The sequence below is a fragment of the Neofelis nebulosa genome, chromosome 2 (assembly GCF_028018385.1).
Source record: "Neofelis nebulosa isolate mNeoNeb1 chromosome 2, mNeoNeb1.pri, whole genome shotgun sequence".
Lineage (NCBI taxonomy): Eukaryota > Metazoa > Chordata > Mammalia > Carnivora > Felidae > Neofelis > Neofelis nebulosa.
The window spans coordinates 128,679,538-128,690,948 of record NC_080783.1 but is presented as its reverse complement, the minus strand read 5'-3'; the positions used below and the strand labels follow the sequence as shown (position 1 = coordinate 128,690,948).

The 11,411-nt window shown below is 51.0% G+C and overlaps 1 protein-coding gene across 2 annotated transcripts; it reads right to left on the bottom strand.

The window, feature by feature from the left end:
* Positions 1 to 2,628: 2,628 nt before the first annotated feature.
* AMIGO1 (adhesion molecule with Ig like domain 1) lies at positions 2,629 to 8,217 on the bottom strand. 2 transcript variants are annotated; one of them, XM_058716286.1, is made up of 2 exons: positions 7,826 to 8,217; positions 2,629 to 7,428 (listed from the first exon to the last, which is right to left on the bottom strand). In XM_058716286.1, the coding sequence occupies exon 2, from the start codon at positions 7,361 to 7,363 to the stop codon at positions 5,882 to 5,884; it is 1,482 nt and encodes a 493-aa protein (XP_058572269.1). In that variant the 5' UTR covers positions 7,364 to 7,428; positions 7,826 to 8,217; the 3' UTR covers positions 2,629 to 5,881. The 2 variants fall into 2 exon arrangements, with proteins under 2 accessions (XP_058572269.1, XP_058572268.1); XM_058716285.1 differs by having other exon boundaries at positions 7,892 to 8,217.
* Positions 8,218 to 11,411: the final 3,194 nt, after the last annotated feature.

Genomic DNA, 11,411 nt, shown 5'->3' with positions numbered 1-11,411 from the left:
CAGATATAGGTGACATACAGGAGGACAGAGCCCCAGAACTGCCCTGGTGGGTGTTTTGAAGTAGACAGTCCCCAGCACTGGGCTAAGCTTAAAGCAGACCCAAATTACATCCAGTAAGAAGCCTTCCCCCTAGATATCCACCCAGAAGGCTTGGCTAGTCACCAATGTGTAGGGAATAAGAGTTCCAGTTTTTAATCTACCCGCTATTGTCAGAATTTCCCAGATGATTTTTTTTTAACCCCTGCTAAAAGCAGATTAAATAGCTACTTCAGGCCATTCTGTGGTACCAGAGGATTCAGCTCTTTGTCCCACTGAGTATACATGAGGGGCCCCCAGCACCCATCTCTTTAAAGCAGGTTGTGAGTTATCTCACCGGGCTCAGGACTGAGCTGGGCCTTTCTAGCTAGACCCCACCCAAAGCAAACTGGCCAAGTGAGGGACCAGTGGGAGGTGAGGGAAAAGCAGCACCTAGTTCTGTCCAGCTACAGTGCTTCCCCCTCCCTCCCTGTGTGCCTACTTGCGTACACACACACACGTGCATATACACACCCCTAACTTTGGGGCCAATGACTCTCACCTTATGCATGCCAGTGCTGTAGGGTGCCTGGAAGGCTCCCTGCAAGGCTCTGTGTCCTGGCTCACAGAAAAATGGTTCTCAGACTGTGGTTCCACGCCCTCTATGTGTGGGACAGTAACCACACTGACACAGACTAGAAGGCCTCAGGGCAGATCTAAGTATCTTTGCCACTTGGTATTTCCTACCTGACAGTGTATAAGCCTGATGAAGGGGCTTGATGAAGCGGCTGCATTAGCCTTCCTCTCTCAAGCCCCAGGAAAGGACGCATCTGGCACAGGCTCACTGTAGCCAGACCAGAAAAGCCAACCTTCCTACTGCATAGGCCTGAGCCTTTTCTACATTGTGGATGAGGAAAGGAGCTTCACGGTGGCTTCCTGGGAGACACGGTAAGTGCTACAAGAACTACAACTGCAGAAGGGAAAGAGGTGAGAGGTCAAATGGAAAGGAGAGTAGGCTGGCCAACGCAACTGAACTTTCTACTTCTGTTCCACAAGGCAACTGTCCTGTTAGCCTCCACCACTCCGCTGAAATGCCACCTAAGAGGAGCTGAGTGCTACAAGACACGGTAGACAAAATTGCACGTCTTGGCCAGAATCTTAGTGAACTTCTTGTGGTTTGGGGATGGGGGTATGGGGCTGAGGTGCAGCCATGGCCTTGGGAGGTAGGAGAAGGGAGCACCACAACTTTGCAGGCTCAGAGACAGGGCTTGGCACAGGCCATGACAGAGGGGAGAACTCCCAGCAGTCTTCCCAGACCTGTTCCCTTTACCAGCGTCCCCTTCTTGGCCAACCTCAGCCACAGCAAAAACTGCTTTGAAAAGATGAAAAAATGCTATTTAAATGTAGACTGTGGGGGCACTCTGGCATCAACATCTGCCATTGCGCTGACTGCCAGCCCTGATTTGTCTGATGTAGCTGGAGTGAGGTGTCTCCATCCCTTCACCACTTTGGTTGTTCCTCATGAAGAAAACAAAACAACTTTCCAGACAGCGGAGGGCTGCCCTCTGGCCAAGATTTTATCAATATAGGAAATTAGGTAATGATTCAAATTCCTTTCTTTCTTCTTTATACCATCTCCTCTCCCCTTTTGGAATCTACCCCAACAATCCCCTTCCAGAATTACCCAGAGAGTACCCAAAGAATTTGCCTGTTCAGAGTTTAGTAGAATCCAGTAGAATCCAGTCCAGTAGAATCCTGATAGACTGTGTCTGTACCAAGAACCTGGGGGTTGCATTTCTCTGTTGTATGCAATGCCCAGGACACGCTAAACTATCTGTGAATATTAACTTGCCCATTCGATGAATATACTTTTAGCCGAACTTAGTTACCATTTACAGCATGCAAAAATACAGGTAATAATCAAAATACTGAAACTGAGCTGCTTTCCACCAATTCTTCTAATCTAGTCCAAGTGTTTTCCATCGCACAGTTAGTAGGCTTCATCCAGACTTTTAAGAAAACTCTGGGGAGGCAGCCCTCCTCCCCAGGGATCTAGGAAGACTTCATTATCTATAGGCTGTAGTCCCAGGTAAAGGAATTTCTAAACTCTCTCCTGCTGGTCAGTGGCATTTCTTTTGAGAATCCTATCAGGTTGGGAAACTATGGTCTGCTGGCCAAAATCAAGCCACTGCTGGGTTTTGTATGGTCTGTGAGCTAATAAGAGTTTTAACATTTTTAAATGGCTGAAAAAACTCAAAAGCCATGTTAAAATTATGTGAAATTCAAATTTCAATGTCTGTAAATAAATTTTTACTAGAACAGAGCCACAGTCATTAGTTTATGTACTGTCTATGGCTGCCTTCCTATCACAATGGCCCAACTAAGTAGTTGTAACACAGAGTGTATGGCCTGCAAAGCCTAACGTATTTACTATCTGGCTCTTTACAGAAGGAGTTTGTTGACCCTGGTCTATTTTCATGCCTGGATGTGGATTCTACCCTTGCCTTTATAATAGCATTTAAATACCTCTCCTTACTTAGGCCACATACTTCTGAGGTAGAGAAAGCCCCACCCACAGGCTGAAAAGATAAATAAAGCAGTCAGACTATGCCAGAACAGAGACTCAAGCCAGGTTTAATGATCATAGTCTAGTGTCAGAGCCCAGAGGCTCCAAGGTCTGCCAGCCTGGATTGTACATAAGTGGGAGGGATAGGATCCTGGACTGGGAGGCCTACTTGCTTTGCCAGCAGGACTACGAGGAAGTACAGAGGAAAGAACACACAGAAAATTGGTATCAGTCGGCTTTACTGTCCCCAGCTGAGTGTACTCTCTCCTGGCCCCTTCCTAGGAGCCCCATAAATACAAGCAAAGAAAAAAGATCACAAATAATCACATAGACAGATTGTAGAGCCCTGTCATATTCTGTCTCCAGGGACAGCTGCTTCCTGGGAGACATGTCTCGTTTATGGGTGCAGGGTGGGGGGAAGGGAGGAAGTGATTTCTCAGCCTTTTCTTACAACCAGACCTGGCAGTTTCCTACACAAGGTTCTAGTGAGCTCATATATACTGAATACCTAATCCCCCAAGTAGAAAGCTGCCTTTGGGTTCTATCAACTGAAACCATGGGAAGAGGCTAATCGGTTCAATCTCTTGGTGGGGCAGCTAGGCACATCTACCAGTCTTTCAAACGAGGGGCCTACCTAGTGGACACAGTAGGGATACAGGGCCTCATGAGGGGCCTTTTCCCGGTCCCTAAACTGGGTAGGACTTATGAAGAGAATGGCCCTCTTAGTCCTCAGGAACTCAGAATGCTCTAGAAGGCCAATTTCATTTGAGTTTTAAAGATTTTCAGAGCCCTAGGTGGTGCCTAGCGGGAAATTGCAGCATGGAGATGAAATTTTCCCAGGTTCCCTAATAAGTCAGAGGAGGGATGCCTGGTTCCTATAGCTCCATTAACAAAATCCCCAGAAGTCTCTGGAACATAACCAGACAAGTTTTCCTTCACGCGCCTGTCTTTCCGGGGCAGTTAACACAGGGAGAACAACTTCTAGCTGCTTGCTCCCCTGCCAGTTTCCTTCTGGGTCTGTCATTGACCTAGTTATACATTTATTTCTCACATACATGGACTTTCATCCAAGGAAGGTTTCGGAGGGGTCTGAAGACCCAGCTAGCTCCTCATGGGCCCTTCTCCCCAGGTGCCCTGACCTGTGGTTCTCCTAACCCCAGCCTTTACAGAGAAGTTATTTGGTGCCAGGGAGATGTGGGTAAAGCTTCAGGGAGTTCAGAAATTAAAAGTACAAGAGTTGGTATTTGGGGAGCCTGGCGCAGTCACTGTCTCTCCTATGGGATACAAAAGCTGTGTGCATGAAGCTGTGAGCATAGGCGGAACCCACTCTGACAGGGGACGTTAGTGGGGACTGAAGAATCACTGTCCTGGTGGAAGTCAAGGTGCTGGTGTGCATGCGTACCTATAAGCGTGCATACCTAGGAGCATGCAAGTACTTGAGGGAAAGGCTGCACCTCTCCCAACAAACGAGGTTACTAATTAAAGGATGGACAGCAGTCTTGACATCCCAGGCACAGACAAGGGGAAGATGTTGCGTTCCGGTCCCCTTTCCCAATCCCAACAGGCAGCAGGAGTCAGGCCCTCCTAGCAAGCAGCCCTCACCCACAGGTCGATGACACCTCTTGGAACCTAAAAAGCAGGTCAGAAAGCTAGAAGATCTGGAGAACTTCCAATGGACAGGGAACTTGGTTGGGAGAAGGGAAGACACTGAAAAAGACCAACATCAGAGGACATTTTCACCTGTGCCCTGCTGGTCCCCTTGCCAAAGCTCAGAGCACCCATCTCCCAGGGCCTGCAGTATAGTCAAGGGGCGCAGTCATCTCCAGACCCAAAGTATTCTGCAGCCTTGGATGGAATGGAATGTTGGGCCTGTTCTTAAGTTCCTCTGGCCTGACCACCACAACTGCACAGACCTCTGGCTGAGAGGGATGGAGGTGGCAGAACTTTCCTTCTGAGAGTTCAGTGCCACTGTCTGTTACAAGGCTGCCTAGAACCTTGTGGAGAGGGGCAGAACTCTAAGCTGCACTCCGCCTTGCCATTCTGGGGCAGAATTCCAACCCCTCGGATAATGAAATCCCGTGCTTTGGCTCTGCAGCAGGGTGAGATCTAAGAGAGGCTGCTTTGTCAACACAGAGAAAATACATAACTGGTTCCCTCCATGCCCAAGCACAGTCTAGCCCAGCTGGGGCCAGACTTTCCAGGATTCCTCCCGTTGCAGAGCAGCGTATTAGGGAAAACTCAATCCCACCTGAACTTGCTAAGAAGCCTGAGAGAAGAGACGGCAAACACGAAATCAGGTACGTCCAGCTGGATGCTACATAATAGAGGCTGATTTACCCTCCTCCGCCTAGTGTGAGGCAGCCCCATATCCCACGTCTGTGGCAGGCACCCATGAAAGCTCTGCCTCCGGCAGCCCCCACCCTGGTCTGACACACAGGTGCTGGGAACCAAATGATAATCAAGGGTTTCACCAACCGGGGAATTAGCAAATCTGGAGCTTATCCCCCATCTACAAGTTTTGTGATGGCACGTATGCTGTGATGCAGGCCCCCTCCGTTCATGCTGTATCCCTCTGTGCCACTGGTTCCGGGACAAGGGACAGATACCACCTCTCACATTGTTGCCATATCTGACAGGCAACAGGCCAGGCTCCTGCAAAGATCCATCCATCCAGGACTCATCGGGAAAGAGAGGCATTAGTGGGAAACCTCACAATAGCTTTGGGGAGCATTACTGATTGAGGCCTCAGCCTTTTCCTGACTCACTTTCCCAAAGGTTTCCAATTTCCCCAGCTGTGAAGTGTGACTTCCTGGCCAAAGAAGATACTACAGCTCTTCCCCAGTGTGGCTCCTATGGAAGATCCCCCCCAACCCCCAGCACACACAACACCGCAGGTGTGGGTGGGCAGAGATAGAAAAAAAAATTTTTTTCCCCCAAATGATTCTCTTTTAAGGAGCTAGGGATGACCTCAAAAAAGTTTCGGGAATCTGCTCTTCCCCCCGCCCCTACCTCATTCCCACCCAACTCAGACATGCTCCTCTTCCTCCACCACACTGAGAATTCCCAGGGCTTTGGGTAAGGGTGTAGCACTTGCCTAAGGATTTGACATATCCATATTTGAAAATCGTGGCAGCCACACCCTGGTTGAGGTCTATGCCAGCTATTGTACCCGTGACCAATTCTCTCACGGTCAGGGGGAACCCACTCCCTTGGGCAGCCAGCCCTCTCTTCCATCCCCTCATATCCTTCAGGGGTGCATTACCTCTCCTGGGGCAGAATCTCCCCACCAACCCATCCTGCTCACACCACAATGGGTGTATCAGAGAAGACCGAGCTGACCGATTCTGGATCCGACATCCTCCGCTGGCCCTTGCCTGTTGCCTCGGGCACTGGCAGGGTGTTGCCTGGCTTCAGCTTGCCATTTTGACCCTGCCCGGGGCCAGCAGGCTCCAGGAAAGCCACCCGCCGGTCAAAACCATCATCCTTGTCCCCACCGGCCATAGGATCGTGATTGGGTGTGGTACTAAGCATGGAAGAGCTGAGGCTGTCTCCTTGATGGCTGGATGGTTTCTCGACACCCCGGCACCAGCATCGGCAAGGGGTTAGGTACAGGTATATGAGGACCAGGACCACACTGAGGATACAGCCCACTAGGGTGGTATAGGCTGTGTTGAGGGTGTCGTGGTGTCCGTGCAAGGTGAAATTATACACTTTCAACTCCACAGACAGTGTCTCGTTGAAAGCCTCCCCCATGGCGTAGCAGGTGTACACACCCCCATCCTCAACCTGCACCTGCTGGAAATGAAGACTGCCGTCCTTGGACACGGTCACTGTGCTGTTGGCCACCTCATCTAGCACCCGTTCATTGCTTGGCGTCACCCACACCTTGGTCATGCCCTGCTGCTTGGTGTCACACTTGATGGTCAAGGTGTCACCCAAGTGGGCTTCCCAGGCACGCTCCTTGTACTCGCTGCAGTTGAGGAAACTCAGGTTGAAGACATTGTGCAGCTTTTTGGAGCTCATACAGTACAGGTCCTCCTGAAAGTCCATCACGGAGCTCAGCTGCCGGTACTGCCAGTGCGAAAAGAGCTGGTAGAGCTCACAGTCACAGTGCAGGGGGTTGTTGTGCAGGTACAGCCCGTTCTTGACCCATGCCGGCAGCTTCTGCAGGTCGGGCAATGGCAAGTTCTTCAGCTTGTTGGAGGAGAGATCCAGGAGTGTTAGTTTGGGTAGCTTGGCTCCTTCCTTAACCAGCTCCAGAGGGAAGCGGGAAATCTGGTTCTGGCTCAAGTAGAGTTTCTGCAGCTGGGTCATGTCGTCGAAGGCGCAGCGGTCCACTGCCATAATATGGTTATTGTAGAGCAGCAGCACCTCCAGCGCTTGTAGTTCACTGAACAGGAACTCGTCCAGTGTACGGAGCTGGTTGGAGGAGAGGTCCAGGTAGCGCAGGTTGGGCACTGGGGAAAAGGCCTCCGAGGAGATGAAGTTCAGGTGGTTGTGGCTCAGCAGCAGGGACTGCAGGTGGATCAGGCGTGTGGGCGTCCACTCCGCCCGCAGGCGACTCAGGTTGTTGTGGCTGAGGTCTAACAGTGCGGTGTAGCTGGGTAAGGAGTGGGGCACGTTGGGCAGCTGCTGCTTGGAGCAACTGAGGATGTTGCTGGCGCACAGGCAGGCAGCAGGGCAGCTAACCACAGGACGGGCGGCCCTGGCCACCTCAAAGAGGAGCAGGAACAAGGACAGCAGCAGGAGCCAGAGGCCTCGCGGGTCACGCTGGGGTTGCATAGTGTCACTGGGAAGGGCGAGGAAGGCCACCAGCAAGATCTGGGAGGGAGTCACCCAGGCATGTTCTGGTGGGATAAGGAAGGAAAGCTCACTTTGACTACAGGCTTCAGAGAGACAGCCTGGGTTTGTGGTCATTAGCGCCTCTGAAGGGAAGGACCCTTCCTCCTCCCTCCCCCCCTCCTTCCCCTCCACCCCAACGCTGGGCTAGAAGAGAGAAAGAGATGCTGGGTAGTTCCCAAGTGCTGTGCAGGCAATGGGCTCAAAATACTGGGCAGAGGAGGAGGTGAGCACACGGGCCTACCGGGTTGGGGTCACAGGAGTGTAGGATGCGGGGTATGCCCGGGATTGTTAGGAGCTGTTGGTTTCACAGGGGTTGCAGCGGGTTTGACAGCAGGGTCAGCGGGGCCTCTGGGGAGGAGCCGAGGGAAGGTCAACAGGGCACCGGTTGGGTAGGGCGCCTACCGACAGGGCTGAGGGTTCCCGGGGCCTGTGGGGGCGGGCTCCCCCCGGGACCGCTGGTCACTGCACCTGCTCGGCAAGGACGTGTCTCAGCCCATGGCGGGTCCGGGAGCTCCGTCGCGGCCTCCCCCGGCGCCTCACCGGCCGGCCTGTCGCGGCGCCCGCCTTACGCAGGCGCCCGCGCCCGGCCACATCGCCTCCCGGGGACTCGCCGGGCTCCGCTCTGCCGCGCCGCCGCCTCGACCGCCGTGCCCGCCAGAGCCCACCGACCACGGCCGCCGCCTCCGGCTCCGCGGGTCCCGCGTGGAGCGGTGCGGGGACCTGGAGACGCCGCGATCCGAGCCGAGGGAGCGGCGTGGGGGCAGCGAGCACCGCGCGCGCGCCCGTCGCCGGAGCCTCGGGGCGCGTGCGCGCGGCGGGGGCGGGGCGCACGTGCGTGTGTTTGTGTCGGAGCCGGACAGGCGGCCGCGCGCCAGGTCGTTCTTTCTCGGAAGGGGGTCCGGGCGGGGACCTGAGGACGGAAACTGTCAGGAAGGGACCCTGGCCCCTAGCCCCTCTCTGACTTCCTCCACCTTCTTCCATTCTCTGCACAGCCCCCAAGCTTCTACCTACCGAAATCTCTCCTAGGGAAACTAGGTCTAGCTGGAATGAATCCGCGGCAACTGACTCCGGGGCAGGAAGCGTCACTTGTCTTTTAATCCTACAAATTAAAGAAATCTGGCTGAGCGCCCGCCTGTCAGTGTTGGCGGGAAATTCATTAGTCACGTTCTGAGGTTCCCCACTTCTCTAGGGCTGTGAAGTCTCAATATTTGGGGGGGGGAAGCTTTGGGGGGAAGAGCCTTGTTTTTGTGTTCGTTTCAGTCTTGCTATTATTCCACGACCCTTGGGGTAACCACTGAAGGATACATTTCCACAGCCTGCAAGCCAGGGAGGTAAAGGAGTGGTGGTCTTTGGTGTATGTCCAGGCCCCGGGATCCCACTTTCCCAGGCTACCCATGAAGCGATCCCTACTGCACCCCTGACGGGCGCGCGCGCGCACACACACACACACACACACACAGATTTCATACAAGCCAGGAATAGGTTTCCACTTTTGGAACCTCCAAAACCTTTCCCCGCCTGGGGGGAAGTCGTTCATCCCTCAGGCCTGGCCACTTGCCCTCTTCCTGAACCAGTACCAGCTCTTTCCCCTCCTCTTACGGAGCAATTCCAACATCGTTTCTCTGTGACCTAATCCTCAAGATAAAGCCGGGAGGGGGAGTGGGGACAGTGAGGAGGGTGGGGGGTCTTCTTTCGGATGGTCCCTGAAACACCAAGAAGCTGTTAACCAGTGTTTGGTGTTGGGGGTTGGGCATGGAGTGAGGGAGATGTCAGAAGAGCTTAAACCTTTTATAACTCAAGACTGTAGCTGTTTCTTGGGATGGTAGACCCTGAGGGAGAAATTACCTTTTTATTCTTTCTAGTTTCTTACAACAGCAGGAACGAGACTGAAATTAATGTCTCAATACATTAGCCTGCTAAGAGTTTTAAAAAGAAAGAATTTATATCTGTCACATATGTTTTAGGTTGAATTTAAGTGAACGTATTATCTCTTCAAGGGGCATTAGCATGTTAACCTTATGCATAGTGTGAAAGATCTTTCCCTGTTCATTTGAGACATCAGTGATAAGGTGGGGAGAGTATTCAGGGAGGAGGAAGTATTGAAATGACATTGCATCAGTACTCTATTACCGCTTAACAAATTACCCCAAAACTCAGTGGCTTACTACAACAATATGCATTTATTGTCTGTCATGGCTTCTGTTCATCAGAGATTCAGATACTGCTTGGCAGGCAATGATGGCATGCAGGTCTCCCATGCTGTTGCAATCATATGTCAGGTGGAGGTACAGTCACTGGAAGGCTTGACTGGGGCTAGAGAGTCAACTCCACAGAGGCTTGCTTACATGGCTCACCCTTGCAGCTGACTGATGGCAGGAGGCCTTGGCTCCTCTCCATAAAGGCCTCGCCACAAGACTGCTTGAGTGCCCTCACAGCATGGTAGTTGACTTCCTTTAGAGCTAGAGATCCAAGAGAGAGCAAGGCAGAAGTCACAATGACCTGGATCTCCAAGGTCACACCTGTTATCTCCACCTTGGTCACATGGACCAGGCTTGATTCAGTATGAAAGAAGACCACACAAAGGCATGGATACCAGGAGAGGCTCATTAGGGGCCATCTTGGAAGCTATCACACACATCTTCTTTGAAATCACATCTATTTCTTAATTTTGAAAAATTTCAAACATACACAAAAGTAGGGAAAATAGTATAATGAACTCCCATATACCCATCATCCATATTCAGTAATTATCAAGGGAATTCCCTCATTTTATTTTGTATAAGTATCCCTGAGGAACACATACTCTTCCCACGCCATCCCCCATATCCTATACTAACTTTCCTTAGACCCCATGTTCCAGGTTCTTTCTCTCCCTTTTCCCCTTTATGCTTAAGGGATGGAGGAGAGACAGATACAAAGAAAGAGGGCCCCTTATGCTGGACACCAGTCTCAAGTGTGGGAGTCCGCAATTTGGAGAGGTCATCACAGATAGGGACCTCAGTCAATCCTTTTTTTTTCCCCCCAGCTCATTCAGAAGTAACCATGCCATTTTCAAATTTTAATGTGCATATGGATAATCTGGGGATCTTGTTAACATACAATTTCTGAATCAAGAGGCCTAGGGTGGAGAACCTGAGAGTCTGTATTTCTAACAAACTAATAAGGCGATGCAGACCCTGCTAGTTCACAGACCACACTTTGAGTAGCAAGGGTCTAGAGCTGTGCTGTCCAAATTGGTAGCCACTAGCTACATGTGGTCATTTAAATTAATTAAAATTAAATAACATGGTAAATTGCCTCTTCAGTTTCAATACCACATGTGGCTAGCTAACCCTATTGAACAAAATCATGGAAAGTTCCATTGGATGGCACTGGCATGGGGAATTGACTGATGCTAACTCTCTCACAGCTGCTTTCTAGACCAGAATAACTATTAATTCACAACAAAAAGGAGACCTTGGTAGGATAAACAGGTTATTTATAGTGGGTATTTATATCCTCTTGCTGGAATGGATCAACCTAGTGTTCCTAAATACAATTTTGAAGGTTGTTTGGTCAGCTCAGCATTTGAGCAAAAGAGGTTGGATATGTCTACCAGCTTATGAGACTAGATAAATTAGTTTTCTCTATTCTAGAAGTATTTTTTTTTCTTTTCTCAATAGCTAGTATTGGCCATCAGAATCAGAACTGGAGAAGACTGGAAGAAGACACCCTATTAAGAAGCTATGTTTGACTCTGCTTTAAAGACTCCATGGGACTGGCCACCCTTCTTTAGGACAATGTGGTCTAATTTTCTGGACACACTTAGGTGTTCCTTTCTGTGATTCCATTAAAAAATTTTTTTCGTTAACGTTTATTCATTTTTGAGAGACAGAGAGTGAATGGGGGAGGGGTAGAGAGAGAAAGAGAGAGAGAGGGAGACACAGAGTCCAAAACAGGCTCCAGACTCTGAGCTGCCAGCACAGAGTTCAACGTGGGGCTCAAACCC